We start from the raw sequence: 20,520 nt of genomic DNA on the forward strand, positions 1-20,520 counted from the left end.
AAAAGAGGCCAATGACCCTCTTTGAGGGTGCAGAGTTGAACCCACATTTCCCATGAACAAAGACAAGTGCTTAGGTACAAAATAACGTCAGTTATTTGCACAATATTGCTATGAATCTACACACATTTTAAATGCATTCAAATATTTTGTATTTCTTAATAACGTCTTCTTAAATTTGTTAGGTTTAACTAGAGGCCCAGTGCATGAAATTCATGCACTGGTAGGGTCCATAGTGGCTACCGGCTGCTGGCTGGGTACTCCCTCCCTTCCCCCAGCACCTGCCGACACCAGCTGGGGCATCCTGCCACCACCATCGGTCAGGGCCTCCCTGCCTTCCCCTGGCTGGCCCTACCCCCTGGTCGAACTACTGGATGAACTCCCGGTGGAGGGGACAATTTGTATACTACACTTTTATTATACAGGATTTTATTTTTAATATTTCTATTTTCTTTTTAACTGTAAGAGACCTTTATTGGGCAAATTACAGAGGTAGAAAAAGTAATCCTAGAAGAAATGGACTTAGCAAACAAGTTCTAGAGTTAAAGGAAGGGCCCTTGGAGCTTGGGAGTGAGGAAGCTAATGGTACTGTAGTGGGGGCGGGGAGGGGAGGGAAACATGGACATGCTCCTGGGAGGCAGAGTGCTCTCTTTTATTTTTCATTATTTTACTTTTTTTATGGCAAAATTGCCTTATGGCCAGTTATATGGCAAAAACATTTCTGGCAAAAATCCTTGCAGCAAAGATGCTACAATCAAGGTACCTAGAACCTCCCAGGACATCACTGCTTTTTGAAGACCTTGTTCTTCCCTCTTTTATTCCTAATGCCCAGCAGTCAGCAGAGTGGTGTCAGAGTGAAGATTTCTCAGAAGCTTCCCTTATCATCTGTAGGATTTGGATGGCTTTGCCTATTGTCCAGTTCTGGTTTCAAATACTCACAGACTAGACCAGCTGTGGGCAAACTACGGCCCGCGGGCCAGATCCGGCCCGTTTGAAATGAATAAAACTAAAAAAAGAAAAGACCGTACCCTTTTATGTAATGATGTTTACTTTGAATTTATATTAGTTCACACAAACACTCCATCCATGCTTTTGTTCCGGCCCTCCGGTCCAGTTTAAGAACCCATTGTGGCCCTCGAGTCAGAAAGTTTGCCCACCCCTGGCCTAGACTCCTGATAAATGTGGTGAGGTTTTAGTTCCAACACTTGCCCATGTTCACATAAGTTCACATAAGTTATCATAGTTCACATAAGTTATCTCCTTCCTTTCTGATATATGTGGGCTATTTCTCAACCCTTGGGGGGTTCCTGAAACGTCAATGTTCGTGGTCGGATTCCCTACCTTTCAAGCCTATAGAACAGTGATGGCGAACCTTTTGAGCTCGGCGTGTCAGCATTTTGAAAAACCCTAACTTAACTCTGGTGCCGTGTCACATATAGAAATTTTTTGATATTTGCAACCATAGTAAAACAAAGATTTATATTTTTGATATTTCTTTTATATATTTAAATGCCACTTAACAAAGAAAAATCAACCAAAAAAATGAGTTCGCGTGTCACCTCTGACACACGTGTCATAGGTTCGCCATCACTGCTATAGAATAATTGGATGGTGAAACTAAAAGACAAATACTTTCAAGTTGGCCTGTGCCTTTTCCAGCAGGCTAACAGTTCTAATCTGCTTGGATTGAGTCATTGTCATTTCCTAAGAGCTGGATGCAGGGGAAATTGTGACACTCATCTGATGTACAAACTCCATACACTGAGAAAAACTGACCACAGATATTTGAGTGTTCCTTCCAAACTGGCTCCAAGCCTATATCCCCTTCATGGCCTCTTTTCCCCACTTCCCAGATCGTCATGCCTCTTAGTCACCTTCAGAGCCACTAAGAGGCAGGGGGTGTGTCCAAAGGGTGAAAATTAGTTACTGAAGACTTCACTGTGCTTCTCCTTTCACTCTCAGATGCTGCCAGGGTCTCTGAAGAGAGAAGACACCAGGAAACAGGTAAAAACTATTTTTGTTTTGGTGGTTTGTGTGTGTGTGTGTGTGTTATTTTTTTTGCATTCAACAGGCAAGTATAGAGCAGCTACTGTGTGCCAGGCACAGGTCTTGGGGTTGGTGGTACAACGGGACCCTCTCCCTCTCTTGCTGTGTTATAGTAGGTTGTAGAGGCCTGTCTTTGAGCATCTCCCCTGCTGGGCTTGGTGAGCCTCTGAGAATAAGATGGTCACTGGATGTCCAAGAGGGAAGAATGAACTCAGGGAGGCTGGCTCTGAGGTCCTGAACAGTGTAGCCTTGTCCTGAGTCTTTGTGCCTAATGCCTACTGTCCCTAGCCTCCACACTCCACCCTGCTTTAGCAGCCTTTCAATTCCAGGCCTGGAGCCCACTTCCTGTGCCCCAGAGACTTTCTGGAGCTCCTTCAGGTAAGCACCCAGCCCCTCTCCCATTCATCCTGGAATTATTAAGCCAGTTCTCAATGAGAGGGTGGATGCTGGCTGCTGGCACAGTGGCCCAGCTGCTGAAGGCTAGTCTTTGCATGGAATCTGGCTCTTGCCACAGACCTTGTGGAAACTCAAAGGGGATCCAAAGTGCATCTCTAAAAACACTGACCCTGCAACCCTGCCGAGTTTTTCATGGAAAATGTAAAGTAGTCCCCATGGCTAAAGAAGTATGTACCCTAACCCCATGCTGGGAGATGTATGACACTCCTCCCTCCCCCACGGACTACCCCCCTACCCTCCATTGATTGAAAGGCCTGCAGTAAAGCCTTATTTAACTTTTTAAACCCAGTTTCTCTCAAATGGATCTGACCTTGAAGATTTTTTTTGTGTGTAACACTATTAGTGCCTACAGAGCTGGTGTCAGCTCTGCCTGGAGAGACTGCACCCGTTCAGAACCTTTACCCCTAATCCCTGCTTGGGCCAAGCCAGCACAGCCACTACCCCTGGGGACAGACCCCTTCATGCTTTCAGCACACCAGGTACTGCATACCCAACAGCCTTTGGCAGAAGCCACATAGCTGGTGGGGGGTGGGGGACACTGATGTGTGGGAAATGTTGGCTGGGCGGGTGGGAGGGGCACGGATCTGTGCTGAGAAAGGAGACACACTCTGTGGACACATCCTGCCTGATTCCCCAGGGACAGCATTGAGGGCACAGCCATGCAAATTAAGACTTAAATTTAACTTTATGTAAATGTAACTTTGTAAAAGTATAGTAAGGTGGTGGCCAGCTCACTGGAGAGAGGGAGAGAGAGAGAAAGAGGGAGAGAGAGAGAGAGAGAGAGAGAGAGAGAGAGAGAGAGAGAGAGAGAGATTGAACATTGGCAGTCCTTAGACTGTCTGTGGTGCACAGACAGGCTGCTTGTTTATGTTTTTTAAGCAGGATATTTCACATGGCAATTTGGCTGCTTCTCTTAAAACAGTGGAAGATCAGGTTGTGCTGAGCCCACAGTCCCACTTGGCCACAATTGGCTAGATCCAGAACCACCTGGTTGATTTATGTTTCCTACCCAGCCCCTAGGCATCTGAGAGGGACCCCTGGACTTCTAAGTCTTCTCAGACCCCTTTAAATGTTCTCCTGATATCATACTTAATTATTAGGTCATGTCTCTTCCCTATGTAAATCCTTCACTAGTTGCCCCAAAGTGAGCTCCAAGTTTCCTATAGCCTGGTACTTGCAGCGCTCAGTCGTCTGGTGCTATTCAAAGCCCAAGGGCTAGGCAGGAAGTTTATACAATCATGGATGGATAGACGATGCATGGATGGATTGGTGGGTAGATGGAAGTAAGAAAGGAAGGAGTGCTGGGAAGAGAGATTGAGACTAGCCCTGCAAGGATCTCGGACTGATGAGAGAGGCATAGCATACCAAAGAAGCCCAATGCGCATCCAGAGCCCCACATCCCTCTATGCAACCAGACATGGGCTTCCCGGGATCAGGGACAAGGCGTTGGAACTCAGTAAATGAGCAAGAAAAGTCGTCTAAGAAGAAGTAAGCGACCAGGTGGCTCAAAAACACACTCTTTCTGCCCCAGGCTCCCGCCTAGACACAACACCATGCATTTCCTTGGCCCCTTGTTCCTGCTCCTCGGTAAGGATTGTGGTCTGGGCTGGTGCTTGGGTTCTGGGGTTACTGTGGAGCTGGAGGAGGAGGAAAGATCTGAGGCAGAGAAGAGTAAATGTGGGGTAGGGTTTGTGTCTTGCTGTGTGTGTGTGTGTGTGTCTCCCTCTCTCTTCAGAGGGGATTCTTTACTCCTTTGAAAGTTCTCCATGTCCCTCAATAATGCTTTCTGATCATTGTGGTGGGTTTCAGAATACTTAGCTTTTTCTAACTCAAGCACATGGAACTTTGAGCACCCGGCCACCCTCTATGCCTGGGAGGGAGCCTGTGTCTGGATTCCCTGCTGCTACACAATCCCAGGGTATGGAACAGTCCTGGAAAACCTGACTGTGTACCAGAATTATGTGTTTGACGACAAGACCAAGGACTACAGTGGGACAATCCTCTATGAGAGTACAAAGTCACAGACGCCTGTCTCTCCGGAAAGAGTGAAATTCCTGGGAGACAACAAATCCAACTGCACCCTTCGCATCCACCCTGTAAAAGCCCAAGACAACGGTCAACTGGGGCTGAGGATGACATCGAAGAGTGGAAAGTGGATGGAGGAAATAGTCCTCAACATCTCCAGTAAGGCCCTGGGCATGGTGTCCTCTACCTCAGGCAAGGGTAGGAGGGAAGTGGGAAACACCACCTCCTGGGGCAGGGCCTGAAAACCAGGTGGCCTACAGAGGCCAGGCAGGGGGTGCCAATGAGTGACTCAGCAGCACAAGACAATGGGGCTGTGGCCAAATTGGAGCATGCGCTCTTGTTCCTCCTCAAGCACCCACTTGCCACCCAGCTTCTGCCCATTCTGCAGTCTGGATGCCAGGTGACCTGATTTTTCAAGGGAAAACTCTAGATTTTTAAGTAAAATCTTGCAATGTGTTAATGTCGGTGATAAATTCTAACTGGCCCTTCATAGATAAATGACATGTGTAGGGGCAGATAAAGCACAGATCTGAGGCCTTTCCCTGGGGCATGTGCTCACTCCGTTTTATAGCCTGTCTTGGTGGGGGGACTAGGCAGCCCTATGTTTGGAGTAAGAGATGTAGCTTCAGACCCTGCAGTTGGAGGGTAGCCCAGCCCCGGGAGAGCCAGGATTGGCTGTCCACCGTCCTGCTCCACCAGAGGAGCCTCTGACAGGAGTGCTGTTAGTTGTGCCTCCAATGGCGAGGCCATTAGTGCAGGCTTGTTGTCAAAACTAAGAAATGCATGTTAAACTAAACTGGTAAAATTCATTTAGTGGTGATGGGAGAATGATCTTGAAAACATTTATTTTTTTTATTTTTTGAAAATATTTAGAAAGCAAACATTTGGGAGTAGAATAAAATAAGCACAAAATATGACGTGTAATTCTAAAGAGGTTCAGCACTTGCAAGACCTTTCAGAGGATGCTTTCACTGAGCAAAAGAGATTCAAAGCAGGCCTGGAGAGAGGTGGGTGGACTAGTAAGGGGATCCCAAAAGGTTATTTGGGCCAGAGCATCTAAAGCCAGGTGTGAGGGCTGGTACACAGCAGTCCTGTTTTCCAGGCTGCCAGCATGGTCTCTACTCTTTTGCAGAGACGGCTCCTCCACCTCGCATTGAGCTCCCTCCAGAAATCTGGGAGTCCCAAGAAGTCACTCTGACCTGCATGCTGAATTTTGCCTGCTTTGAGTACCAGGTCAAGTTGCTGTGGCTCCTGGAAGAGTTACCTCAACATCCCTCTGTCCCCTTGACTTCCCTGACCACCAAGACTATCTTCACCCAGAGCCAGCTCACATTGCAGCCTCAGTGGACTCACCATGGCAAGAAGCTGACCTGCCAGGTCTGGAATGACACAACAGATGGGCTGCTCTCTCAGGAAACAGTGCGGCTAGATGTGAAGCGTGAGTCTCTCCAATGCTCCTATGGGAAGGACGAGGAACTTGTCCTCTCCTCCCAACCCTTCAGTGAGCACCCAGGGTAGCATGAGCCTCCACAGAAGGAAGCATAATCAGTCTGTGGGCCCCAGAGCCGGGAGTGGTCCAACTGAGCTGGGTTCCTTCCTCCACCATCCCTGTGGTCAGCCCTGGTATATCTGGAAACTGACTCATTTCAGCATCTGCTTATAGGAGTAGGGAACCATTTTTCTGCTGAGGGCCATTTGGATATTTATAACATCATTTGTGGGCCATACAAAATTATCAACTTAAAAATTAGCTGCTATATTTGGTCAAACATTTAATTACCTCACTCCTAATGCCTTGGCAGGGCCAGACCAAATGATTTCATGGGCCTTATACAGCCTGTGAGCAGGATGTTTCTCATCCCTGGTCAGAATAAAATATTTTAATCAATCCTCCAGCCATGACATGATTTTGGGATCATCTGGTTAGGTTTTATTGTTCTTTGGGGAGAGGGGAGGGATTTTTTTTTCATCATTCATTCATTCGTTCAATGGATATTTGTTGCAAACCTACTAGGTGCAAGGCCTCGTTATGGCTGCTGGGGAGACAGCAGTGAGCAAAATTCTTGCCCGTGTGGAGCTAGCATTGCAGTGGGAAAGACAAGCAAAAAGAGATCAACAAAGAAATAGAGTTCATAACAGTAGGTAGTGCTAAGTGTATTAAGAAAAACTAAAGCAGGGCTTGGAAAGAGGGAGACTTCTGTGACGCAGGTGAACTTGTGCTGAGGTTTGAGTGAAGGGAGGGACTGAGGCAGGCAGATATTTTTGAGAAGATTCCAGGAAGAGGAAAGAATGAGGAGACATTTTTGAAGTAGGAACGTAGTGTAACTGTGACAAACAAGGGGCCACAGAGCCCCAGCACAATGTCTGAGGGGCCCAGTGTAGGAAAGGATGGTCGAGAGGGACCAGGGCAATTGAGCTTGTAGGCAGCAGTCAGGTTTTAGACTCCACTGAATGGTTTCAAGCAAGGGAGTGACAAGGTCTGATTGACAGTATTAGGAATGCTGCTGCTGATGGGGAGACCAGACCTGCAGGGACTGGGAGTGGGAGGAGCAGAGACTGGAGTTAGGAGGCTGTGATGGTTGCCAGCCTATGCTTGTTGACAAGGCTGCACACCCCACACGCTATACACAGGCCACTGCTTTATCAGAAGAAGTGGCTATACAACCTTATGCTCTACAACTTCTCACTGCTTTACACTCTCTAAGAATTCCCTTTCTCATCCCTCACTGTTCCTCTGCTCCTCCAGACTCCCCAAAATTGAAGGTCAGTCCCAAAGAAGCCAACGTAATAGAGGATGAACCTGTGACCATGACGTGCCAGGTCATCAGCAGCTACCCAGAGTACCAGACTCTTTCCTGGCTCAAGGATGGAATCCCCGTGACAGAGCAGGGGACACTGCAGAGGGAGCAGAAGATTCTCAAGCTAACTCTGCCCAAAGTGACCAAACAGATGCGTGGGAAGTATCACTGCCAGGCCCGCAACGATGTGGGCTCAGCAACATCAGAAGTGGTCCTCCGAGTGCACTGTGAGCCTCCTGGGAGCTGTGGAAGGGCAGGCAGGGAGTTAGTGGGGTGGGACCAAGACCCTTGAGAGGTCAGCAGCAGAGGCCTCTGCTCAACTCCCCCACTTGCCTCTGCCCCTTTTTCCAGATGCTCCAGAACCTTCCAGGGTTCAGATCTTCTCCTCACCAGCTAAGGAGGGAACTAGTGTAAAGCTGACTTGTATATCACAGGCCAGTCCTCTTCCAACCAATTATACCTGGTATCACAATGACAATGAAGTGTGGAGAGGGACAGATGAGACCTTCGAGATCCCACAGGTCCGCCTCAGGCACGCTGGGAATTATTACTGCATAGCACAAAACAGTATTGGTCGTGGACACGTTGACCAGGTTGCTGAGTTGGATGTCCAATGTGAGTAGTCAGAGCCTTTGGGTCCTAGAGAAAGAAGAGGGATGTGGGTGGAGGAGGAAGCAGATGAGTGCAGGGCATTCCTGGGTCCTAGGATGGACAGCAAGCAGGAGCCAGGGCCTCCTGACATGTAAGCTCCTTGGGTGTTCTGCTGTTGTTCACAGCTGTATTCTCAGCACCGGAACAGGGTCTGGCTGGTGGTAGGTGCTTAGTAGATGTTTGTTGAACGAATATACTGCTCGATGCCAGGGCCCCTTGAGGGACACAGAGACTTGGCATCAGTAAGCAGTGGCTGTGTCCCAGAAGGGGTTCTGAAGTATTCAAGGAGAACTGAGGCAAAATGTGTCATTACCTCTCCATCATCAGACCTTATTTAACACAGTGAATCTTGTCACTGAGTCAAGCCCAGGACAAAGAGAATCCATAGTTTTCATCCTTGGACCCTGGAACATTATCATCTGGACCAAATACGCTGATGGGAATGCCCAGATCTTGAACATCTAGATATATCGCCTGATATGTGATAGCAGCAGTGGCACCAATTCTTATTAAGTGTTTACTACACACCACACTGCTTTAAGGACATCATCTTATTTTGTCCTGGCAACAATCCCATGAGGTTAGATATTCTTAGGACCTCATTTGACAGATAAGTAAACTGAGTCCTGCAGTCCATGGTCACACAGTTCCAAGTGATAGGGCCCAGCAGCCTGGCTTCAGAGCTGTGCTTATTATTATTATTATTATGTTGTTGTTGTTGTTGTTGTTGTTGTTGTCATTTTTACTAACACTCATGCTGCAGCCACCCAGCTGTGTGTGCCAGACCCTTGCAAAGACCCACAAACAGCACCACATGTTCTCTGTCAGAGCTGTGCTCCTAACCACGGCTCCATCCTGCCTCTAACCACAGCCAGGCCAGAGAAGAAGGGGAGGGTTTCTGTCCTAACACAGATGCAAGAAGGAAGCACGAGCCTTCTTATGGTTAGTTTAGGAACTACGTGAATGCTGGAAGGAATAGGTATTACGGCCAGCTGACTTTTCTTCACCCATTTCTCTCACTTCCTCCCAGATTCCCCCAAGGAGGTAACCATGGTGATTCAAAATCCTACACCAATTCGGGAAGGAGACAATGTGACCCTGTTCTGTAACTATAATTCCAGTAACCCTAGCGTTACCAGATATGAATGGAGTCCCCACGGCTCCTGGAAAGAGCTAGTACCTGGGGTGCTAAGGATTCAAAAAGTTGCCTGGAATGCCATGCCATTCACCTGTGCAGCCTGTAACCTGTGGTGTTCGTGGGCTCAACCTGTCAGCCTGCAGGTCCAGTGTGAGTGACCCGGGCAGGGCCATCTGGGAGGTGGCTTGGGTGGGAGATGGGGCTCTAAGGGGGAGGAGCCAGAAGCCTGGACGAGAGTCTTTACAGAGAATTGAGGGGGTAAGAGTCAGGCCTCAGCACCAAGGGGAGAGGAACTCCTGGGGCAGGAGGAGAAAATGGGTCCCAAGAAGTCAGACCGAGGCCCTTGCTCTCCAGATGCCCCCAGAGATGTCAAGGTCCTGTGGATTGGCCCCCGTTCTGAGATTCACTCCGGACACGCAGTCCTCCTCCGATGTAACTTCTCTAGCAGCCGTCCCACGGACGTCCACTTCTTCTGGAAGAAGAATGGGATCTTTCTGAAGGAAGGAAGAGAACTGAGCTTTGGCTCCATCTCCCCAGAAGATGCTGGAAGTTACAGCTGCGTGGTCAGCAACTCCATAGGACAGAGCACATCCGAGGCCTGGGAGCTCCCAGTGCTGTGTGAGTGGCTGGGTCTGGACCTAAGAGCAGAGAAGGGCAGGTAACTGGCTACCCGGATCCTGATTTCGCTTTTTCGTACAGATGCACCTAGGAGGCTACGGGTGTCCATCAGCCCTAAAGACAGTGTGATGGAGGGGAAGAAAGCAGTCCTGACGTGTGAGAGTGATGCCAACCCTCCCATCTCCCGCTACACCTGGTTTGACGGGAATAACCAGAACCTCCACCATGATCATCAGACGCTGAGATTGGATCCTGTGAAGGTCCAGCACTCAGGCGCCTATTGGTGCCAGGGGGGCAACCGACTGGGTGTGGACCGGTCGCCCCCTAGCACCCTCACTGTCTACTGTAAGGCCCCTTCCCTCTTCTTCTCTGGCCTTGGCCACTCCTGTGGTTTTGCCCTGAGACTGAATTCCAGACCACCTACCCCTTCTTCCCTCTCCTCTCCCTCCCTATCCTGCCAGGCCAGCCCAACCTGTGTGCTCAAAGGCACACCCTGCTGCACACAGCTCCCTGGCTCCCTCCTCCCGCCCAGTCTCTCCTGACTCTCTCCAGGAGGATTCCCTGGCAGGCTGCTTCCACCTTCCAGACATCCTGAGCTCCTACGGGTCCCTCTCTCTGTCTCTCTCTGTCTCACCCTTGTTTTTATCTTTTGAAACTTGAGTGATTTTTTAAACCACACAAGTACCTGATAAAAGACTAAAACAGCATGAAAGGGTACATAGTGGAAATACCTCTCCTTTCTTGCTCCCTGAGAACTCTGCCCTCTTCTTCAAAGCCTTCACTGTTGGCAGCGGTTTACGTCTCCTCAGAGGATTCTGTATGTGCACAGTGTGCATCTGTCCATCGGTGTCTACGCACCCTTCCTTACACAAATGGTAGCAGGGCTCACACTTTGCCCTGAATCTCCCCGCTGCCCCCCCCTCCCCCCAATGTAATAACACCACTTGGAGAGTGCATACAGAGGGTGTCTGGAAACATAGGGAAGATATTTTATTTATTTATTATGCTTTGTTCAGATTTATGATTGGAGCTATGTTTTTAAATTTAGAGGATTATTGCCTGCAAAACGGCGCACTAAAAGGAAATAGCCTGCGCGTGTTACTTTGAAACGCAACACTGTCTAAAAGCGTGTCCCCTCGTCTCCCCTGGAGACCTGTCTCTTCCTGAAGGCCACGCTGTAGTCCGGTGTGTGAATGCTGCTTAGCGCCCTTCTCCCGCGTGTGCAGCCTCTTGCTCAGGGCACCCCTGCAAGGATAGTTGCAGGATAAATTCCTACATGGAATTGCTGGGTGCAAGGACAGTTTTGTGAAGTTCTCATAGTAAGACCAAGCGCCCTCTGAAGAAGTGGTACTTATTTATGAGGCTTCCGTGCTTCGTGTGTGCCCCTGCCTGTCACAAACAGGACCTCTTAACAGCAGGTCCAGAGGGCAGGGACTAGAGTCTCTCTCTTCGTCTGCACTGTGTCCTCACTGGTGGAGATCATGCAGGAGAAAGGACAGGATGCCCTCCAGGCGAATGTCCAGGGCAGAGTGGGCTGGTATCTGACTGAGACAATGTCCTCAATGAAGGGTCCTCCTTTCCCCACAGATAGTCCACAGACCATCAGCCGGCGAGTGGCCCTGGGACTGGGGCTGTGCCTGGTCATCCTCTTCCTGGCATTCCTGGGAGTCAAGTTTCAGGGAAGGTGAGCTCCTCACACTGCCCTCCCTTTCTCTTCCTTCTGCCTTCCCTCCTCTGTCCCTCAGCCCATTCCAGGGAGTAACTCCAGTTACTCAGTCCTGTAGGACCCAGCTCACCCACTCCACAGGGTCCTGTCCCCATCCCTTGCTCCTCACTGAGCGGGTCTTTATTTCTTAGCTGGAAGAGGATTCAGAGCCAGCAAGGGCCTCAGGAAAATTCCAGTGGGCAGAGCTTCTTTGTGAGGAATAACAAGGTAGGATGGAAGAAAGACGAAGTGCAGGCAGACCTTGAAGTCAAGCAAAGAAGCAAGGGGGCGATGAAGAGTGCTGTGGAGAAGCCTGGGCTGTCAGCCTCCCAGGGAAGGGAACTGTGGTGGGGAAAGGAGGGGTGAGAGCTGAGACCCTGTCCCTCATGCAGATTAGAAGAGCCCCCCTTCCTGAAGGCCCCCAGTCCCTGGGCTGCTACAATCCGGTGATGGAAGATTCCATCAGCTATGCGACGCTGCGCTTTCCTGTTGGCGAGACGGACCCACCAAGGATTGGGTACTGAGGGGACCGGGAGGGTGACAGCTGCACCCTGGGAGGGCTGTGGGAGGGAAAGCCCATGTCTCACCTGCCATCTTTGTGCCAAGCCCATGCCAAGCACCACCATGTTCCCATTTCCTCATTCCAGCTCCATGACAACCCATCCCCTTTGGTAAGTAATGGTCTCAGGAATTGGACCTGCTCCTTCAAGCCAGGAGAATGTATGCCCAGGGTCAGTCTCTATCACCTAGTCAGTGATGGCAAACGTTTTGAGCTCGGCGTGTCAGCATTTTGAAAAACCCTAACTTAACTCTGGTGCCGTGTCACATATAGAAATTTTTTGATATTTGCAATCATAGTAAAACAAAGATTTATATTTTTGATATTTATTTTATATATCTAAATGCCATTTAACAAAGAAAAATCAACCAAAAAAAATGAGTTCGTGTGTCATAGGTTCGCCATCACTGACCTAGGTTAAGGCTGTGGTACTCACTCGTTTGACAAGTTAGCTCCTATTGTGAGCATTAGGCGTACGCATAAAGGGCTGAGAGGCTGGGGTGCTCTTGGGGTCTAGGGAGTTAAAAGAAGGGGCAGAATTCATAAGAAATGCTTCACTTGTGGTCATCTATCTGCCTTTCCTCTCAGGGATGCAGGGACCCCAGAGGTGCACAGACCTTCCCTAAGCAGGGACAACACAGTCACTTACTCGGTGGTGCAGAAGCCTCGAGTGGTAAGAGGGCGGGTGTGGAAGGAGGGCGTGGAGGACCTGGCCCCAGCCATGAGCCCCAGGTGGGGAGGCTCGGGTGGTCTCAGCGGTGTCAAGGCTGGGTCCTGGGGAGGCAGCCCAGGCACAGGGCCAGCACCTCCCACTCTGAGATGCCAAAGGCAGCTGGTTTCTGAATAAGAGGGTTCCTGCTTGGGCTCTTGACCCCCTCTCCCCTGTGGAGTCAAGGAGAGGAAACAGTGGGTCAGCCACGCTGACCATGATGTGGCTTTCTCAGGGCGACTATGAGAACGTGATTCCAGATGTTCCAGAAGACGATGGGATACATTACTCGGAGCTGGTTCATTTGGGGCTTGGGGAGCGGCCTCTGAGACAGGAAGGAGTGGAGTACGTGACCCTAAAGCACTAATGGATCCAAGTGGCTGAGCTGGAGGTGCCTAGGGGCTGTCGGGTATAGTCACGGCCCCTGCAGTCACTGTTGCTCAGTTGAGAAGTTACACAACCTCTCCTTACACACACACACACACACACACACACACACACACATGCACATACGTGCGTACACACACAATTACTGCACCCCAGTCGGTACAGAGAACTTTGGACATGAGACAGTCTTCCCTCTCAGCATTGTAACCTCAACCATCCAGAAGGCCTGGCCCTGTCCTGTCCCACGCTCCTTCCGTCCCAGAAAGTCATCTGAACACCTAGCCTGCACTGTACAAGTCCCCCTGCTCCTCCCCAACCGTCTGCCACCACCCACCCCCTCCAACCCCCACCCCCCCAGCTGTCTGTACCCCTGTGGAGATCAGCTGGTCGCTAGCTTTTCCTCTTTCCCTCCCCATCTCCTACACACCCCACCCTGCCGCCCCACTCTGAGAGCCCCACTCACTAATCTTATGCCTAATCTATCTGGAGCAATGTCCAGAGAAAGGAACAGAAATGAGGTAGAAAGAGGAACTACCTGGCCCTGACTTCTCTCTATGTCAGCGAGGCAGTCCACGGAGAGGATCACGCGGCTGCAGCCCACCTTCAGGGGCTGGTGGTGTGAGACATACACCTGTGTGAACAAACATGTAACAAGCACGGAGTTGCACAATAAAAATGTCTTGGTATTATTTCAAAGAATCAGTGAGCTAATTCTGGTCTGTGGTATCAGAGTAGGACAGAGATGTGGGATGGCCTCATGAATGGGGCTTAAGGAAAAGGGACAGGAGTCAAGGTAATTTCATGATTAAGTCAGCAGACGGAAAAGTCTGTTATCTTGTTGCAAAGAGCCCACTGTTGCCCCCTCTGTCTGCCCCCTCTGCTTTACTAGCCAAGCCATCTTGGGCAAAGTTCATCTGCTTATTTGAGCCTCAGTTTTTGTGCAGGTGGTTCAGTGTAGGAAGTGCTGTATAATTTACATTGCTTGAGTCCCGTTATGAGAAGCCTTATGCAATAGCCAAAAGTCCCTGAAACCAAAGTCCCGTCTTATTTGCATCTCTTGAAGAATGCAAAAAGGGGAAGCCAACCCATTACTCCCAGCTATTCTCAAGAGTGACCCTGCCAAGTTCCTTTACAATCCAAGCTGCCTAAGAGCTCCTCGAAGGCCCGCTGCCCTGAAAAACCTTAGCTTTTCTACCTCCTGCAGTCGCCCCACCAGTTCCCTATTGCATTTGCTAATTCCGACTTTCCAGTAGGTCCTTGAGAGAAGAGGAGGTTCTGCTCATCCTCACAATTACACAGAGTGAGGCACCGATTTCTTATCAGCCTACTTTGTCCCCACTTTATTTTTGTCTTTTTGTACTTTATCTTTATTGTTGAAAGTATTACCACCCCCTCCCCAGGCCTTCACCACACTACTGTCTGTGTCCGTGGGTTATACATATATGCATATAAATTCTTTGGTTGATCTCTTCCTATCCCTCCCCCACACCCTACCCCCACCCCCACACTTCCCGGCTTCCCTCTGAAATACTTCAGTCTGTTGCATACTTTAATGTCTGGATGTATTTTGTTTGTCAGTTTATTTTGTTCATTAGATTCCACATATAAGAGATCATGTGATAATTGTCTTTCTCTGACTGGCTTATTTCACTTGGCATAATACTCTCCAGGTCCCTCCATGCTCTCTCAAGGGTAAGAGATCCTTCTTTTTTACTGCTGCATAGTATTCCATTGTGCACCACATGAACCACAGTTTTTTTATCCATTCATCTACTGATGGACACTTGGGTTGTTTCCAGATTTTATTTTATTTTATTTATTTTTTTTGTTTCCAGATTTTAGCTATTGTAAATTGCGCTGCTATGAACATAGGAGTGCATATATTCCTTTCTGATTGGTGTTTCAGGCTTCTTAGAATATATTCCTAGAAGTGGGATCACTGGGTCAAATGGCAGTTCTTTTTTTAATTTTTTAAAAAATATATTTTATTGATTTCAGAGAGGAAGGGAGAGAGAAATAGAAACATCAATGATGAGAGAGAATCATTGATCAGCTGCCTCCTGCGTGCCCCGCACTGGGGATGGAGCCCACACCCCAGCATGTGCCCTGACCTGGAATCAAACAGTGACATCCTGGTTCATACGTTGATACTCAACCACTGAGCAACATTGGCCAGGCTATTTTTAATATTTTGAGGAAACTCCACACTGTTTTCCATAGTGGTTGTACCAGTCTGTATTCTCAGTGTACAAGGGTTCCTTTTTCTCCACTTCCTTGCCAGCGTTTGTTTTTTGTTGATTTATTGATGATAATCATTCTGGAAGGTGTGAAGTGGTACCTCATAGTCGTTTTAATTTGCATCTCTCTGATGATTAGTGACGTTGAGCATTTTTTTCATATGTCTCTTGGCCATTTGTATGTTCTCTTTGGAGACATGTCTATTCAGATCGTCTGCCCACTTTTTAATTGGATTATTTGTCTTCCTTTTGTTGAGTTGTATGAATACTTTATATATTGGGAAATTAACCCCTTATGTATCATTGGCAAATATGTTCTCCTATGAAGTGGGTTCCCTTTTCATTTTGATGCTGGTTTCCTTTGCTGTGCAGAAGCTTTTTAGTTTGATATAGTCCCATTTGTTTATTTTTTCCTTTGTTCCTCTTGCCCCTAGGCAATATATCTGTGAAAACTCTGCTACATGAGATGTTTGACATTTTGTTACCTATGGTTTTTTTCTAGGATTTGATGGTTTCATGACTTTGTATTATATCCATTTTGAGTTTATTCCATTTAAGTATTTTATCCACTTTAAGTTTATTCTTGTCTATGGTATAATTTGGTGGTTTAGTTTCATTTTTTTGCATGTACCTGTCCAGTTTTTGCAACACCATTTAGAGAATATCTTTGCTCCATTGTATTCTCTTGCCTCCATTGTCAAATATTAATTGAACATAGTGGCTTAGGTTGATTTCTGGGTTCTCTGTTCTATTCCATTGATGTATATATGCCTGTTCTTGTGCCAGGACCAGGCTGTTTTTATTACAGTGGCTTTGATATCTGATACTGTGATCCCTCCAACTTTGTTCTTTCTCAAGATTGCTGCTGCTATTCAGGGTCTTTTTAAATTCCATATAAATTTTTGGAGTATGTGTTCTAGCTCTGTGAAATATGCTAATGGTATTTTAATAGGGATTGCATTGAATCTATAGATTGCTTTGGGTAGTATGGCCATTTTAATTATGTTAATTCTAGCAGTCCACGAACACATCTTTATATCTTTTTCTATCTCTTTTTTCCTGTCCTTTAGTTTTCTGAGTCTTTTACCTCCTTGGTTAAGTTTATTTCTAATTTTCCTAATTTTGTTGTTTTAGTAGTAAATGGGATTATTTTTTAAGTTTTTCTTTCTGAGAGATCATTATTGGTGTATAAAAAAGCCATAGATTTCTGGGTGTTAATTTTGTACCCTGCTGCATTGCCAAATTCATTTACTAAATCTAGAAGTTTTTTGTGTAGTCCTTAGCGTTTTCTATGTACAATATCATGTCATCTGCAGATAATGACAATTTTACGTCCTTCTTTCCAATTTGGATACCTTTTATTTTTTCTTCTTGCCCGATTGCTGTAGCTAAGACTTCAGTACTATGTTGAATAAGAGTGGTAAAAGAGGACATCCCTGTTCTTGGGGAAATGGTTTTAGTTTTTGCCCATTAAGTATGATGTTGGCTGTAGGTTTGTCATATACGGCTTTTATTATGTTGAGGTATGATCCCTCTTTTCCTACTTTGCTGACAGTTTTTATCAAAAATGGTTGCTGAATTTTGTTGAATGCTTTTTCTGTGTCTATTGATATGATCATGTGATTTTTGTCTTTCAGTTTTTTTTATGTGACTTGAGAATATTGCACTAGCCTGAGTACCTGGAGTAAATCCCACTTGGTCATGGTGTATGATCTTTTATTATATTGCTGAATTCGATTTGCTAATATTTTGTTGAGGATTTTAGTATCTATGTTCATCAAGGATATTGGCCAGTAATTCTCTTTCTTTGTAGTGTCTTTATCTGGTTTTGGAATTAGGATAATGCTGGCCTCCTAAAAGAGTTTGGAAGTGTTCCTTCCTCTTCGATTTTTTGGAATAGTTTGAGGAGGATGGGTGTTGGTTGTTCTTTGAAGGCTTGGTAAAACTCCCCTGTGAATCTGTCTTGACCAGGGGTTTTGTTTGCTGGGACCTTTTTAGTACTGCTTCAATTTCATTAATTGTTATTGGCCTACTCAGGTTTTTTTATTCTTCCTGATTCAGTTTTGGAAGATTGTATTTTTCTAGAAACATGTCCATTTCGTCCATGTTGTACAGCTTGAGTTGTTCATAGTATTTTCTTACAATCTTGTATTTCTGTGGTGACAGTTGTTACTTTACCTCTTTTCTTTCTGATTTTACTTATTTGGATCCTCTCTCTTTGTTTCTTGATGAGTCTAGCTAAAGGTTCATCAAACTTGTTTATCTTTTCAGAGAACCATCTATTGGATTCATTGATCTTTTCTATTGTGTTTTCAATCTCTATGTCATTTATTTCCACTCTGATCTTTATTATTTCCTTTATTCTACTTACTCTGAGCTTTTCTTGTTGTTCACTTTCTAATTCGTTTAGTTGATATGTTAAATAGTTTATTAGAGCTTTTTCTTGTTTCTTGAGGTAGGCCTGTAATGCTATGAACTTCCCTCTCAGGACTGCTTTTGTTGTGTCTCATAGATTTTTGGTTGTTGTGTGTTCATTTTCATTTGTTTCCATGAAGTTTTTTTTATTTCTTCCTTGATTTCATTGGTAACTCATTCATTGTTTAATAACATGCTATTTAGCCTCCATGTGTTTGAATGTTTTTGAGTGTTTTTATTGTAATTAATTTCTAGTTTCATGCCATTATTATCTGAGAAAATGCTTGATATGATTTCTATACTCTTGAACTTGTAGAGATTTATCTTTTGTCTTAATATGTGGTCAATCTTTCAGAATTTCCCATATGCACTTGAGAAGAATGTATATTCTGCAGCTTTGGGGTGGAATATTCTGTAAATGTCAATTAAATCCATCTGTTCTAGTGTGTCATATAAGGTCTCTGTTTTTTTTTTTTTTTTTTTTTTAATATATTTTATTGATTTTTTTACAGAGAGGAAGGGAGAGAGATAGAGAGTTAGAAACATCGATGAGAGAGAAACACCGATCAGCTGCCTCCTGCACATCTCCCACTGGGGATATGCCCACAACCCAGGTACATGCCCTTGACCGGAATCGAACCTGGGACCCCTCAGTCCGCAGGCCGACGCTCTATGCACTGAGCCAAACCGGTTTTGGCGAGGTCTCTGTTTTTGTTGTTATTAACTTTTTGTCTGGAAGATACATGCAGTGATGTCAATGTTGTTAAAGTCCTCTGTTATGACTGTAATCCTGTCAATGTCTCCAACAAAGTTTTTATATATTTAGGTACTCCTATATTGGGTGCATATATGTTTACTAGAGTTATATCCTTTTGTATTATGTAATGACCATCTTTGTCTCTTTTTATGGCCCTCGTTTTGAAGTCTATTTTGTCAGGTATAAGTATTGCTACCCTGGCTTTTTTCTTTTTCATTTCTATTTGCATGGAAAAATTTTTTCCATCCTTTCACTTTCAGTCTGTGTCAATCTTTGTTCTGAGGTGGGTCTCTTGTAGACAGCATATATATGGGTCATGTTTTCTTATCCACTCAGTCACCCTATGTCTTTTGACTGGAGCTTTTAATCCATTTACATTTAAGGTTATTATTGATAGATAGTTATATATGCCATTTTTTTCTTTCTACTTATGTTCCTCCCTTCTTCTTCTTCTTCTTCTTCTTCTTCTTCTTCTTCTTCTTCTTCTTCTTCTTCTTCTTCTTCCAGCACTCCCTTTAACATTTCCTGCAATGCTGGTTTGATGGTAATGCACTCCTTCAGCATTTTTTGGGGGAGGGGGGGTGGGGGGTTGGGGAAGCTCTTTATTTTTCCTTCAATTTTAAATGATAGCCTTGCTGGATAGAGTTGTCTTGGGTTCAGGTTCTTGTTTTTCATTACTTTGAATACTTTTTTTTTTCAATTAAATCTTTATTGTTCAGATTATTACATTAGTTACTCTTTTTTCCCACCATAACTCCCCTCCACCCAGTTCCCACCCCACCCTCTGCCCTCACTCTCCACCCACTGTCCTCATCCATAGGTGCACGATTATTGTCCAATCTCTTCCCTCACCCCCACACCCCTTTCCCCCCGCAAGAATAGTCAGTCCATTCCCTTTCTATGTCCCTGATTCTATTACAATCACCAGTTCATACTGTTCATCAGATTATTTATTCACTTGATTTTTAGATTCACTTGTTGATAGATGTGTATTTGTTGTTCATAATTTGTATCTTTACCTTTTTCTTCTTCTTCCTCTTCTTAAAGGATACCTTTCAGCATTTCATATAATACTGGTTTGGTGGTGATGAACTCCTTTAGCATTTTCTTATCTGTGAAGCTCTTTATCTGGCCTTCACTTCTGAATGATAGCTTTGCTGGATAAAGTAGTCTTGGTTGTAGGTTCTTGGTATTCATCACTTTGTATATTTCTTGCCATTCCCTTCTGGCCTGCAAAGTTTCTGTTGAGAAATCAGCTGACAGTCATATGGGTACTCCCTTGTAGGTAACTGATTTTCTTTCTCTTGCTGCTTTTAGGATTCTCTCTTTGTCTTTCGCTCTTGGCATTTTAATTATGATGTGTCTTGGTGTGGTCCTCTTTGGATTCCTTTTGTTTGGGGTTCTCTGCACTTCCTGGACTTGGAAGTCTATTACTTTTACCAGGTAAGGGAAGTTTTCTGTCATTATTTCTTCAAATAGGTTTTCAATATCTTGCTCTCTCTCATCTTCTGGCACCCCTATAATTCTGATGTTGGTACGCTTGAAGCTGTCCCAGAGGCTCCTTACACTATCCTCGTATTTTTGGATTCTTTTTTCATTTTGCTTTTCCAGTTGGGTGTTTTTTGCTTCTTCATATTTCAAATCTTTTACTTGATTCTTGCGACCCTCTGGTCTGCTGTTGGGAGTCTGTATAATATTCTTTATTTCAGTCAGTGTATGCTTAATTTCTAGTTGGTTCTTTATCATAACATCGAGGGTCTCATTAGATTTCTTGAGGATCTCACTACATTTATTGGCGGTCTCAACAGTCTTTTCGAGGGCCTTATTAAATTTATCGGCGCCTTCTAGACAGTTCTTTAAAGACCTTAAAAGTGTGGTTTTGAACTCTATATCCAACAGTTTGCTTTCCTCCAATTCTGTTGTTTGTGTCCTGTTTCTTTGTCTCAGCATTTTTTATGCTTCACTGTGCCGATAGAGTGCCTTTCTGTGCTAAGTGTCCCAATTACCTGAGGTAGACACTCT

The 20,520-nt window shown here is 45.7% G+C and overlaps 1 protein-coding gene across 1 annotated transcript; it reads left to right on the forward strand.

Annotated features, from left to right (window-relative positions):
- Positions 1-1,959: 1,959 nt before the first annotated feature.
- On the forward strand, positions 1,960-13,782 carry CD22 (CD22 molecule; the record flags this gene model as incomplete). Its single annotated transcript, XM_081108015.1, has 14 exons — positions 1,960-2,001; positions 4,026-4,086; positions 4,309-4,683; positions 5,657-5,962; positions 7,271-7,549; positions 7,674-7,937; positions 9,004-9,261; positions 9,466-9,729; positions 9,811-10,074; positions 11,317-11,413; positions 11,587-11,662; positions 11,827-11,951; positions 12,582-12,666; positions 12,938-13,782. 14 exons carry the CDS (start codon positions 1,960-1,962, stop codon positions 13,067-13,069), a joined length of 2,628 nt encoding a protein of 875 aa, XP_080964141.1. The 3' UTR covers positions 13,070-13,782.
- Between the last annotated feature and the right edge of the window lie 6,738 nt (positions 13,783-20,520).

Source organism: Myotis nattereri (genome assembly GCF_964212035.1).
Source record: "Myotis nattereri genome assembly, chromosome: 15".
Lineage (NCBI taxonomy): Eukaryota > Metazoa > Chordata > Mammalia > Chiroptera > Vespertilionidae > Myotis > Myotis nattereri.